Source organism: Cynoglossus semilaevis, chromosome 1 (genome assembly GCF_000523025.1).
Source record: "Cynoglossus semilaevis isolate Cse_v1.0 chromosome 1, Cse_v1.0, whole genome shotgun sequence".
NCBI classification, from domain to species: domain Eukaryota; kingdom Metazoa; phylum Chordata; class Actinopteri; order Pleuronectiformes; family Cynoglossidae; genus Cynoglossus; species Cynoglossus semilaevis.
This window is the reverse complement of record NC_024307.1, coordinates 10068523-10079350: the sequence shown is the minus strand read 5'-3', so window position 1 is coordinate 10079350 and position 10828 is coordinate 10068523. Positions and strand designations below refer to the sequence as shown.

The window sequence follows — 10828 nt, the reverse complement described above, 5'->3', positions numbered from 1 at the left end:
ACACTGTGTAATGCTAAGCTAATCCAACGGCGCGCTTGTGTGTGTCGTATGACGTTATTTGACACCTTATCCCCAGTAATATAGTCCTGGCCCGCGAAGAAGACGTCGTTACCATTTTCTCGTACTTGTCTGGGATGTATGGATGGATAGTTGACGGAATATCATCGCTGTTTGAGCCCATTTCAGGGCAGAAACACGCAGAGTGGCCCGAGGAGGGGAACAGTAGCGCCGAGGTTTCCACGCGTACTGGCGTCAAAGGAGCCAACCTACAAAGTCAGAGCAGAGCGGCTAAACGGAACTATCAGAGGTCGGCTATCGGGGAAAATGACAAATATCTGTATTACAAATATCATAATATAAATTCTAATAACATTATACACTCGTATGATCCTGTAATCTTTCACGTAGTGAACGTCTAAATTATATTTTGAGGTGAATACTGAGGCGAGGTCGCGAAGGGAGAATTGGAGAAAATAGTAATTTAAAACTTAAATTGTTTTGTAATATAGAGTCAAAGTCGGATACATCGTTTTTATTTCTGTATCAAACGTTGTTAATGTTAATTTATCTTTTCCCCACAGTTTGTTTATGTTGTTTAAAGATTAAAAGTTAAAGTTTGATTGAAGCGACACTATTATGAGTTTACACTCGTGACCTCTTAATAATTGGTCACACTTTTCATATGTTGACAACACAGGCTGACTGTTGTTAAAATTGTAATAGACAGTGGCACTGTTAAAAGACAACTCATTTAATCTCAGGCACAGCTGGGTTTATATAGTTTGGTGATTGCATCAGAGCAGGGGTCACCAGAGAGCTACTTCAACGGCACTTAGTAATACAGAGAGCTACTTGTTTAATACATACTTCACAAACACTGTAAGGATAATTTGTTCTGGGACATACAATAGTAGACTTTCCTCTTACCATCGTCATTGCACCCATTTGAATATCATTGCAGGTGTAACTGATCCAAAAAGCACAGTAACAGTAAGTTTTTTGACCTTCTTGTTGACTAGTTTTATTTTAAGAACATAGGCTGTGGGCACCTTAGGTAGTCCACAGCCCAGGGGGCTACCAGGTGCCCCTGGGCTCCACGTTGGTGACCCCTGTGTTCGATGCAGCTCAGGTCAGATGGTGTGGACATAAAGGACATACTGAAGGATAAGAGAAACACCATACACAACATTCATAGACTTGAAGGGGGACAAGAAGATGGTTGGTGTAACTGAAAAGGAGACGAAGGACAGGGTGATATGGGGTCCGACGACCCTTGGTGACCTAAGAAGGGAGCAGCCAAAAACAGAAAGAGGAAAAAATGTGCTCCTCAGGCTTGTTGTTGTCATATTTGGCCCTCAAATTGCCCACACTAGTTTGGTCTAACAGTCTTTTGTTGTGTAACAGTTAAGAGAAATTCATTTTTTATTCACAATCGGTCAAATATTTTTTAATTTATTAAGGGGCTAAGATAGTAAATACCCCAAAACTGCTTCTTAAACAAAAATGTATTTATATATTTATTGCTGTTAAAAAAACAATATTGTAACTAATATCAATTATTGTTCTTTATTACAGTGTTGATGTTGCAGACGGTGTTAGTGACCCTGTAGAGGTAAAAAGACGCAGACGAGGTTTGTTTTCTAAATTAAGAGACATTTATGTCAAATGTGTTGCAAAGGTGATCAAACATGAATGATGTTATTAAATTGTGGTGTTTTGTGTTTCAGATGTAGTCGTCAGTTTTGTCAAAAAGACTGTTTCCGGGATAGCGGGTCTGCTCAGGTTACACAAACCTCTGACCCACACATTGGAAAATCCCCAGCACTATGAAGAGGTACAGGGTTGTGTTTATACAACATGTCATTGGTGGCGTGAACTAACCGTGAAACATAACTGAACCAGGGTTGTTTGAAGTGTAACCCATATTTGATAACCATTTATTTTCTTTATGTATTCAGCCAGTCACTCTCGTGGGAATAGATGAACTCCATAGCTCGTGGCTGATCAGTGCTGAGTGGAGAATGGGTAAGTCTCCTGACTCCATAAAATAATCATCTGTTACTCCGTCTCTGTTGTTGACATTTCTGCACTGAACAACCCATGACTTTCTTTTTATTTACCAGATAAACCACTAGGTGGGCTGAATGAGAGAGGGGTCAAAAATCCCTTTCTGAGATCATCGCCTCCTTTAATGAGGAAATACAGGCAAGTGGTCAAGACATTTATTTATTCCTAGAACAGCCTTTTTAGGGTAATTTCTAAGATTGTCCTTTTTCATAAAATCCCCTTTTTTGCTCCTGTTTATTAATCCAGTGGAACATCGCTCCCTGCTGGTCTCCCTGACAGGGGGAAGGACAGGGAGCGGAGAGGCTCCCTTCAGCTCCTGTCTTCACGCTCCACTCAGAAGACAGGAGCTGCTAATCCTGAATCAACCTGCAATGGCTTCGTGCACAGCCGCAGCTACAAACCCAGTCTTACTGTGGAAGAGGTCAGTTTGAGTTCATGGGTGTGTTTTTTTTTTGTTTGTTTGTTTTTAACAGCCAACAAAGATGGAAAGTTAGCTTTTAACTGTATTGTAGCTTTGTCCCAATTTAGTCAATGGATTTTACTTTAGTTTAAAATTATATAATTGGGCTTTAATGGCATTCTGATAAGAAACTTTTTTGTATTAAACAATTAGTTAAATTATGTTTTTTTTTAACATTTATTATTATTATTATAATATATATATAATTTATTATATATATTTTATTATTATTATATTTATAATTAGTCTGTGCATCACAAGTAGTCTGTCTGATTGGTCATGCATGTGCAAAAATATGTACAGGTTGAGGCAGAAACGGTTCCACACTGATAGGGGGCAGTGACATGAGGTGAACATGTTAATGGGTTTAAAAAATTGCATTCTGAAAAGTAACAAAATCTGCCCAACAGGTTGCTATATTTTAAATGTTTCAAATGAAAATAAATAGAAACAGTGTTGGAATAACTTTTGTATAACGTTACGTACGAGGGGCGTTCAGGTATCATTGTAAATTTTAGAATCTAACACTAAAGACACTTAAGGTCAAAACTGAAATATAAGCTTCTATTTTGGGTTTTAAATAAGTATATATTCAGTACCTCACCAGGCATGAGCTTCACCGCATGTCACTGTGTCTGGGATACTAATGAGTTTGTCTTGGTCTCCTAGACCATAAAGCAGAACAACAAGGAACACTACAGACGCCTCCTGGAGATGGTGTCAGAAAAATACAGCAAGAGTCAACCGCTGCCGTTCAGCCAAACAAAACCACAAGAGTGAGCTGTTTTAGATTGTTTAAGAAAATTCACTCAAATAATCTCAGATATTCACTGACTGGAACATGCTAATCTTTTTTTGTTTTACTCTTATCAGTGACTCACTGTCCCAGACTGATCACAAAGCCGCTGCTGTTGGGAAAACCTTTGAGGCAGTGCCCAGGAAAATGGTCTACACTGGTAAGACTTCTTTTATTAATCAATGGTATAAAATAAATAAATGATACAACAATGATACAATTGAAAAATCAAACCACTGCAATTTTTAATGTTTATTATAGCTACTCAAATACACACTTATTTTAAACATTTTTAAAATGCTAAAATACAATCTTTGTTATTCAAATGGTTTTACTGACTTTTGCATTTGTTCCATAGCTGCCCCCAGCATGTTTACATGGAGAAATGCATCTGCAACCAAGGACAGGTTTGTACTACCTGGGACTCGTGTTCATGTGTGACCGCCGTATTTTGATCATTTTTAATTCTGTAACTTTTGTATCATTCTGCTTCAGGTGTGGTGGGATGACTTTCAGCAAATCACTGAATGGTAGTTTTGAGAGCACACAGCTTGTTAGAAACGCAAAGGTAGATATTTTATTTTTCTCATTTATATTTTTATTTTATTGAAGTAATATAGTGTGTCAAAAATACAAATTGACACGTACGGTTTTTTTTTTTGACTTTGCAGAAGGAGGCAACAGAATTGGACCTCTCCACAGAAGTAGCAACTCGACTCCATCTAGTGGACAAAGACACTACTGCTGTCCGTTTGCCTGACGCACATCCTTCTCACTCAGCATTTACCAGGCACAGTGATGAAGACATACCAAAGCTGACTAAAGTGAGAAAATTACTATTTAAGAATAAATCTCTCAACGATAAAAAAAAACCATCTTTAGTTTAATTTTGTTTGTGTCTCACTTTAATGCAGGAAATGGCTGCGGAGGTGTCTGCTGCTTTGTCACAGAGTGACCCCAACCTTGTTCTTAGTGCTGCTTTCAAACTTCGCATCACACAGAGAGACCTGGCCACTCTGCAGGAGGGTGGCTGGCTCAACGACGAGGTGAGTTTCTGTAAGGAGGTTATGGGGGGGAAAAAACAAATAGCTGGGAATTCAACAAATTTTTTTTATTTTATTTTTTTATTTTGTGCTGTGACATTATTTAAAAACATCATTAAAGAAGCAAACCAACTGGATAAAGCATGCTAAAATGACTGGTTTTAGAGAACTTCACCAATTATCCAGTGGCTGTTCAGAGGGATACAAATAGAAATTATGTGAAGCAGACAAATAGGATTACAGCAGGTTAGGGTGGTAAAGGATAAAGAATACTTAGCTGAGTGCGACATCCCCTGATAGTAACTAATGTCTATTGTTTTATGTCTTCTTTTAAGGTGATAAACTTCTACCTGTCCCTTATCATGGAGCAGTGCTCGAAAGAATCAGGAGCGTTTAAAGTTTACTCGTTCAGTACATTCTTCTTCCCCAAACTGCGGGGCGGAGGAGGAGGACAAACTGGGGGACACGCTGCTGTGAAACGTTGGACCAAAACTGTCGACCTCTTTCTCTACGATCTCATCCTCGTCCCTCTGCACCTCGGTGTCCACTGGGCCATGGCTGTAAGTCTGAGCTGTAATGGCTACCATTGATTTAACAGTTCATAAATTATCACCTATACTCTGTTTCATTAACAGCTCAGCCGTCGTTTTTTTTTTAAAGAGCATTTTACATGACAGTTTTTTTTGTGGAGCAGCAGGGAATGTTACACAGGGGTGGAATGTTTTTCGTCACTCCAGGTTATTGATGTGAAATCAAAGACGGTCAAGTCGTATGACTCGATGGGCCAGAGACACGATGACATCTGTGGTCTGCTACTGTGAGTCCTAGATATGAATCAATTTCAAATGTTTTTTTCCTCCATTTTAAGCAACTGAATGTCCCTCTGCCTGTTTCAGACTCTATTTAAAAGAGGAACATAAAACAAAGAAGGGCCGGGATCTGGACAGTGGCAAATGGACCATTGGAAGTTTGAGGGCCACTGTAAGATATACTGTATTTAACAATGTCAAACTTGATCCTTTTTAACCACCAAACAATGTGGAGCTAAGATTAATTTTACCTTTCAGGAGATTCCCCAGCAGAAAAATGGCAGCGACTGTGGTGTATTTTCTTGTAAATACGCTCAATACATAGCTAAAGGACGGCCTTTCACCTTTAAACAGGTATCTACAGCCTGTCCAACTCGTATGTTTTTTTAGCATCCTCATTGGTTTTATCATTATCAAAGCCTCCAATGTCTTCATCTTCTTCTTTCATTTCAGTGCCACATGCCTCTCTTCAGGAAGTTAATGATTTGGGAAATTCTCAATCAGAAGCTGCTGTAGAAGATTAACAGTATCCTGTACTTCATTTGCCCAACAACAGAGACTTTCCTGATGGGCTCGATCTGTGTACAGCTAAAGAAAAATCTAAAGGAAGAAATGGGCCAAAGAAATGGACAGAACTCTAATTCCTGCTCATCTGTTCTGGCCTGAAAGAATTAAAGATTAGTCTTAAGAGTTGTCCCTTTTTTCCTTTTAGGGAAATGATAATATAATGTAATCTCTGAGTTGTAATTGGAGAAATTATTAAATTAACAGGTTGTTAGAATTGTATATTTTATACTAGCTTTGACACTACTGACTGAATGGATTTAAGTGATTTAATTTGGAGGGTTTTGTTCCTTTTTTTTCTTTTTTTCTTTTTTTTTGGAAGTTCTGCCTAAAGTGCCTTCGGTGCAGTAGAGAAAACTTCGGTTGTTGGTACATTTCTGTGAATTGTGGACAATTCCAAGTGGGTTTTGTTGGACATGGACGTAACATTTACGACTTGGATAGTTCCAAGCGGTCATGTGGAGGTTTTGTTATATTTCATTTCTTCTCTGTTGTATGGTAAAGAGTAAACACAATCTCTGAGGAAAGACTGAAATACTTCCTGTTCATACAAATGCATGGATGAGTGCCTGAGATTTGTAAGATTTGCTATTATTTATGGAAATGACTGTGAATGTTTATGAAGATTATTTGTTTTCCCTTCATCAGATTAGGAGTTAACTGCAGATATGTTGAAGTCGCTGTCATGTTTGTGAATTTCAATGATCATAATGTAAAAAGCTACTTAGGGCTTTTACACCAGTTAAGTACATGCTATACTACATAAAAAAGTCACTGTACACACATGCATGCTAGAGGTCAAACGTGATACTTTCTTTTGAACTTCTGTAATAAAGTATTTTTTTAAATGTAGTGTGCTGCTGAAGTAATAAATTGACACTTTAATTTCACAGTGTAACATCGTTTTACTAATCAAATAATGAGGGATTACAAATCTAGGAAATGTATTTTATTATCAAAAAGTGCAGCTTGTACTCAATTTGCAGAAAAAAAACGCAGGCCATAAAACGTTGAAAGAGCCGTTTATTAAATATCCCCCTTTATTTTGAAACTCAGAACCGGAAATGAACCTAAACATACATTCTATGCACCTAAAACACATATATAACATAAACATAGATATAAAATTATCATTTATCATATGTATAATAATACATTGCTCAAAATATTAGATAAATTGTTTGCACGGACACCGTTTCATCAACGAAAAATAGTCCTCTGGTAATTCTATTTTACTTTCTCAATATTGTTGTTCAAAAACAGATAAACTGAAGAAAAATAATGCATGTTGTTGAAAAATATGTTGATAATAACATAAGATCGATAATTGTAAAACAAAGAAACTCTTTGTATATCCGCCAATCGCACGTCAGTAGAGTTAGAACTTTATTATGAAATCAAAACCAGAGGAAGAAACACACCTTTCCGTCTAGCTGCCCCTCTGGTTTCAGCCAAATCGGTTTAGCGTGTTGAGAATTCATTTGTATCGACTGATAACAGTCGCTATATCCACCACTCTCGCATTCTGTTTTTATATACCCATTTTAAATCGTAAGCATGAGCGACAACGAGAAAGAATATAGGGATCAGGTGAGTAAATATCCGTTCAAAAAGGAAAGTTCGCGAGCTAACGTTCGGTAGCTAACTTAGCCATATCTGCAGTCTCGTACGAGAAAACGAAAAAAATGTCCTGCTACCTTCCAAATTACTTTGCTTGCGAGAATTAAATGTATTATTCGTTTCTAATTGCAAAACATGTTGCCTTTATACGTAGATATTGTATATTTTATATCATACCGTTGTTTGACCTGAAATCAGCGGCCTACTAGGCGCAGCAGCAAATGTGTTGGCCGCATGGTCGTAATGCTCTTTACTTAATCCTATTTTTAGTAGTTACTCAACTGTTGACTGGAACCATATTGGAATAGAATTGTATGGTGTGTTTAAGGTAGATGTTTATTTATTACTTGGTTTGCAACTATTACATTTATGTGGCGTATTTTGTCGATTAATCGATTAGTCCTTTTAGGTGAAAACTAATTGTTATCGGAAACATAAAACTCAATATTTAAAAACCGTTGTAAAAAATGTTTGAACTAGCCAAGAGTAGACCACTGGGTGGGCAGAGAAACAGTTCATATAGTGCTGGCAAATACCTATATATACAAAACGCGAACGTTCTCTATGTACTACTATTAATTGGTCTAATTTTACTTTTAAAAACATTGTTTGAAAACAATCGTACTCCGTCCCTCAGGATAAACCAACTTGAAGCTTATATGCGCTGTTCAAAACCACAATTTAAAATTTTGTTTAAGATTTTATCTTCCAAGTAGACATTCAGGGCAGTCAAGATTGATCGATTAATCGACTCCTGTTTATCAATTTTCAAGATTAAAACAAGCTAAATTACAAAGTTGTGCCCAGATATTCTCTGCTGTTTTTCTAGTCTTTCTAGTGATACTGCTGTTGTTTTGTATCTTGATAAGGTTTTTTTTAACAAAAATCAACATTTATCACCCTTGTTTGTTCTTTGTTAAGGTTAAGGTGAGAAGAAAGAAAAGGCTGAAGACTTTCAGATGTGAAGTTGTTAATGTTTGAAGCTGATGGTGTTGATGCATGCTAATGTATGGGATGCAGAAAAGAAGCAAGAATCAAGATCTATCCCTCCTTCTAGTGTTGTAAAGGCAGATGATAAATGGGGCAAGAGGAGGAAAAAAGAAGTCATGTCAAAACGAAGAAGAAAGAAGAAATGAAGGGTTGATTTGAAGTAATGAAGTTAAAGAAGTTATGAAGTTAAGATCAGAAGTTTTCCCAGGGTATGAGTAATTTCCTAACAATCTGCTTTGTTATTACTTGTTTTCTTTTCTTTTTTCAAAAGCATGCTTTTTTTCCTCTCTGTATCTGACACATCAGTGGTCACTCTCTCCATGCAGTTTATTTTTGTAGGTTTATTTTGTTCCTGCATACACATTTTTTAAATTAGCTAGTTAATTTCATTCCTACTTTTACATTAATTGCACTGTATGACTTTACATTTTCTAATTTCGAATTATATCATGTGAACCCTTTCAAAATATGGTGAATTCCTTCTGAACGAAATTTAGAGGACAGGCAAAGTCGCTTTTTGTCCGCTTTTCTCATTTTTTGTTGTTAAATGTTTGTGTTTGGAGTGTTGCTGACTCTGTTGTCTGGTCTGTGCAGGATTCCAATCATGGCTCAAGGAGCGGCTCCCCACACGCTTCGGGAAAATCCACCAGTCACTCACCAGCCCGGTCCAAAGAGGGCTCACGCCATTCCAAGTCCAGGTCTCATTCACGGTCCAGATCCAAATCTAGGTAAAGGTGGAAAAAACGTTGAAATTCAAAATGCCAAAAGCCCAAGGCTGTTGTGTCCGTGTAATCCGTTTAACTTAATTTCCGTCCTCAGGTCCCACCGAAGCTCACGCCGCCATTACTCACGCTCTCGTTCCCGCTCCCACCGCAGACGCTCCAGGAGCCATTCCAATAGCCAGGAGTACCGTCGTCGCAGGAGCCACAGCCATTCGCCGATGTCTAACCGACGCAGGCATGTCGGCAACAGGGTGTGTGAAAACAAAAATTCTGAGGTGGTTTGAATTCAATAACAGTTTTTTTTCATAATTTTGAGTATTGAGTGATGGATAAAGAGTTGTAGTTCTTGTAAATTTTTTAAATGATACAAAGAATTTGTGGTATAATTGGATTAAATTACATTTCTTTCATTGTTTAATTCCAGGCTAACCCAGACCCTAACACTTGTCTGGGTGTGTTTGGCCTGAGCCTCTACACCACAGAGCGGGACCTGAGGGATGTCTTCTCTAAATATGGGCCTTTGGCTGAGGTCAACATCGTCTATGACCAGCAGTCACGCCGCTCAAGAGGCTTTGCCTTTGTTTACTTTGAAAACAGCGAGGACTCCAGAGAGGTAGGAAGGACCAAATACAAATCCCCGCCTCTGGAAAAGAAGGGGCAGAATGACTTTTAATGCATGTCAAAAATGATGCACATGCACCACCTGTTGTGAAAACTCAATGCCCCAAAATAAAGTCCTTCGGAACTTAAAAGTCATAGACACTGTTGTGATGTTTCAGGCTAAAGAATGTGCTAATGGAATGGAGCTCGGCGGACGCAGGATCAGAGTGGATTACTCCATCACTAAACGAGCCCACACCCCCACCCCTGGGATCTACATGGGACGCCCCACACAGTGAGTTGACCTTTATTTTTATCACAGATTTGTGTCCCCTACATTTAGATTCACCATAAAACTTTACCCTTCCGAATTTTAGCAGCGGCGGTTCCTCACGTCGCTACTCCAGGGACAGTGACCGTGGCTACGAGAGAGGTTACGACAGAGGCTATGACAGAGGTTACGATCGGGACTACGACCGCTATGACGATCGAGAATACCGATCCTACAGGTGGGGATTTTCCGCTATGACTACTGTGGTTTTTTTTTTATGTGATTTTCTTGAAACTGTGACGCTACGTTCAGCTGCTGACTAAGCGTCACACCTGTGTGACCTGGTTTTTATTTCCTGTGTACAGGCGCAGATCTCCATCTCCTTACTATAGCCGGGGTTACCGCTCTAGATCCAGATCCCGGTCCTACTCACCACGTATGACCTCTTTTTTTAAATGTCATTCATTATCACTGTTTTAAACTCACATTTTTAGTGAGATTTTCAGTGACATAATTGGTTAATTTTTATTTTTCTATGTTCTATAGGTCACTACTGAAGAGAGAAGACTCGTGATGAATTCACTGCTATTGTTGGGTTCCTTGTTTTTTGTATTTTTATGACCATATTGTGCGTGTGTGATATGAACACTTTTTTTTATGTAGAAATGATTTGTCTGAAAGCTTTGTCAGGATACAATTATGAGATTTCATGTGCACCAGTTGTAAAATTGCCTAAAAGTAAAGTAAAAACTTTTCTGACCCTGCTGGCCTTTGAACAAATATGGAGGACGGCCAGATAATTTAGGTTGAGACCTTTTTTATAAAATAAGGATTTTTCTGTGGAAGTTACCATACAAATTGTCATTTTGGTGTTTAGTTGATTTCT

At 38.2% G+C, this 10828-nt stretch overlaps 2 protein-coding genes across 6 annotated transcripts; both read left to right on the top strand.

The window, feature by feature from the left end:
• Nucleotides 1–6: 6 nt before the first annotated feature.
• On the top strand, nucleotides 7–6629 carry senp2 (SUMO specific peptidase 2). 2 transcript variants are annotated; one of them, XM_008309659.2, is made up of 17 exons: nucleotides 7–307; nucleotides 1576–1631; nucleotides 1728–1834; nucleotides 1959–2025; nucleotides 2124–2205; nucleotides 2314–2488; nucleotides 3197–3303; nucleotides 3401–3483; nucleotides 3682–3730; nucleotides 3819–3891; nucleotides 3995–4147; nucleotides 4238–4369; nucleotides 4702–4926; nucleotides 5104–5183; nucleotides 5263–5347; nucleotides 5434–5529; nucleotides 5629–6629. In XM_008309659.2, the coding sequence occupies exons 1-17, from the start codon at nucleotides 135–137 to the stop codon at nucleotides 5689–5691; spliced, it is 1806 nt and encodes a 601-aa protein (XP_008307881.1). In that variant the 5' UTR covers nucleotides 7–134; the 3' UTR covers nucleotides 5692–6629. The 2 variants fall into 2 exon arrangements, 1 of the variants encoding a protein (XP_008307881.1); XR_001759946.2 differs by lacking the exons at nucleotides 5434–5529; nucleotides 5629–6629 and having other exon boundaries at nucleotides 5061–5183; nucleotides 5263–5283.
• A 503-nt stretch (nucleotides 6630–7132) lies between these two features.
• LOC103378456 (transformer-2 protein homolog beta-like) lies at nucleotides 7133–10828 on the top strand. Of its 4 annotated transcripts, none has more exons than XM_008309681.3 (9): nucleotides 7133–7329; nucleotides 8281–8286; nucleotides 8944–9077; nucleotides 9169–9346; nucleotides 9496–9684; nucleotides 9851–9966; nucleotides 10049–10180; nucleotides 10308–10378; nucleotides 10489–10828. In XM_008309681.3, exons 1-9 carry the CDS (start codon nucleotides 7297–7299, stop codon nucleotides 10497–10499), a joined length of 870 nt encoding a protein of 289 aa, XP_008307903.1. In that variant the 5' UTR covers nucleotides 7133–7296; the 3' UTR covers nucleotides 10500–10828. The 4 variants fall into 4 exon arrangements, with proteins under 4 accessions (XP_008307903.1, XP_008307911.1, XP_008307920.1 ...); XM_008309698.3 differs by having other exon boundaries at nucleotides 7135–7329; nucleotides 9169–9322; XM_008309689.3 differs by lacking the exon at nucleotides 8281–8286 and having other exon boundaries at nucleotides 7134–7329.

Excerpts from the sequence above, each read along its gene's own strand:
- senp2 (XM_008309659.2), top strand. The coding sequence starts at position 135 with ATGTATGGATGGATAGTTGACGGAATATCATCGCTGTTTGAGCCCATT. Across the intron at positions 308-1,575 it reads GCTAAACGGAACTATCAGAG|TGTTGATGTTGCAGACGGTG; the intron begins GTCGGCTATCGG and ends TCTTTATTACAG. Across the intron at positions 2,206-2,313 it reads CCTTTAATGAGGAAATACAG|TGGAACATCGCTCCCTGCTG; the intron begins GCAAGTGGTCAA and ends TTATTAATCCAG.
- LOC103378456 (XM_008309681.3), top strand. The coding sequence starts at position 7,297 with ATGAGCGACAACGAGAAAGAATATAGGGATCAG. Across the intron at positions 9,347-9,495 it reads GTGAAAACAAAAATTCTGAG|GCTAACCCAGACCCTAACAC; the intron begins GTGGTTTGAATT and ends GTTTAATTCCAG. Across the intron at positions 9,685-9,850 it reads ACAGCGAGGACTCCAGAGAG|GCTAAAGAATGTGCTAATGG; the intron begins GTAGGAAGGACC and ends GTGATGTTTCAG.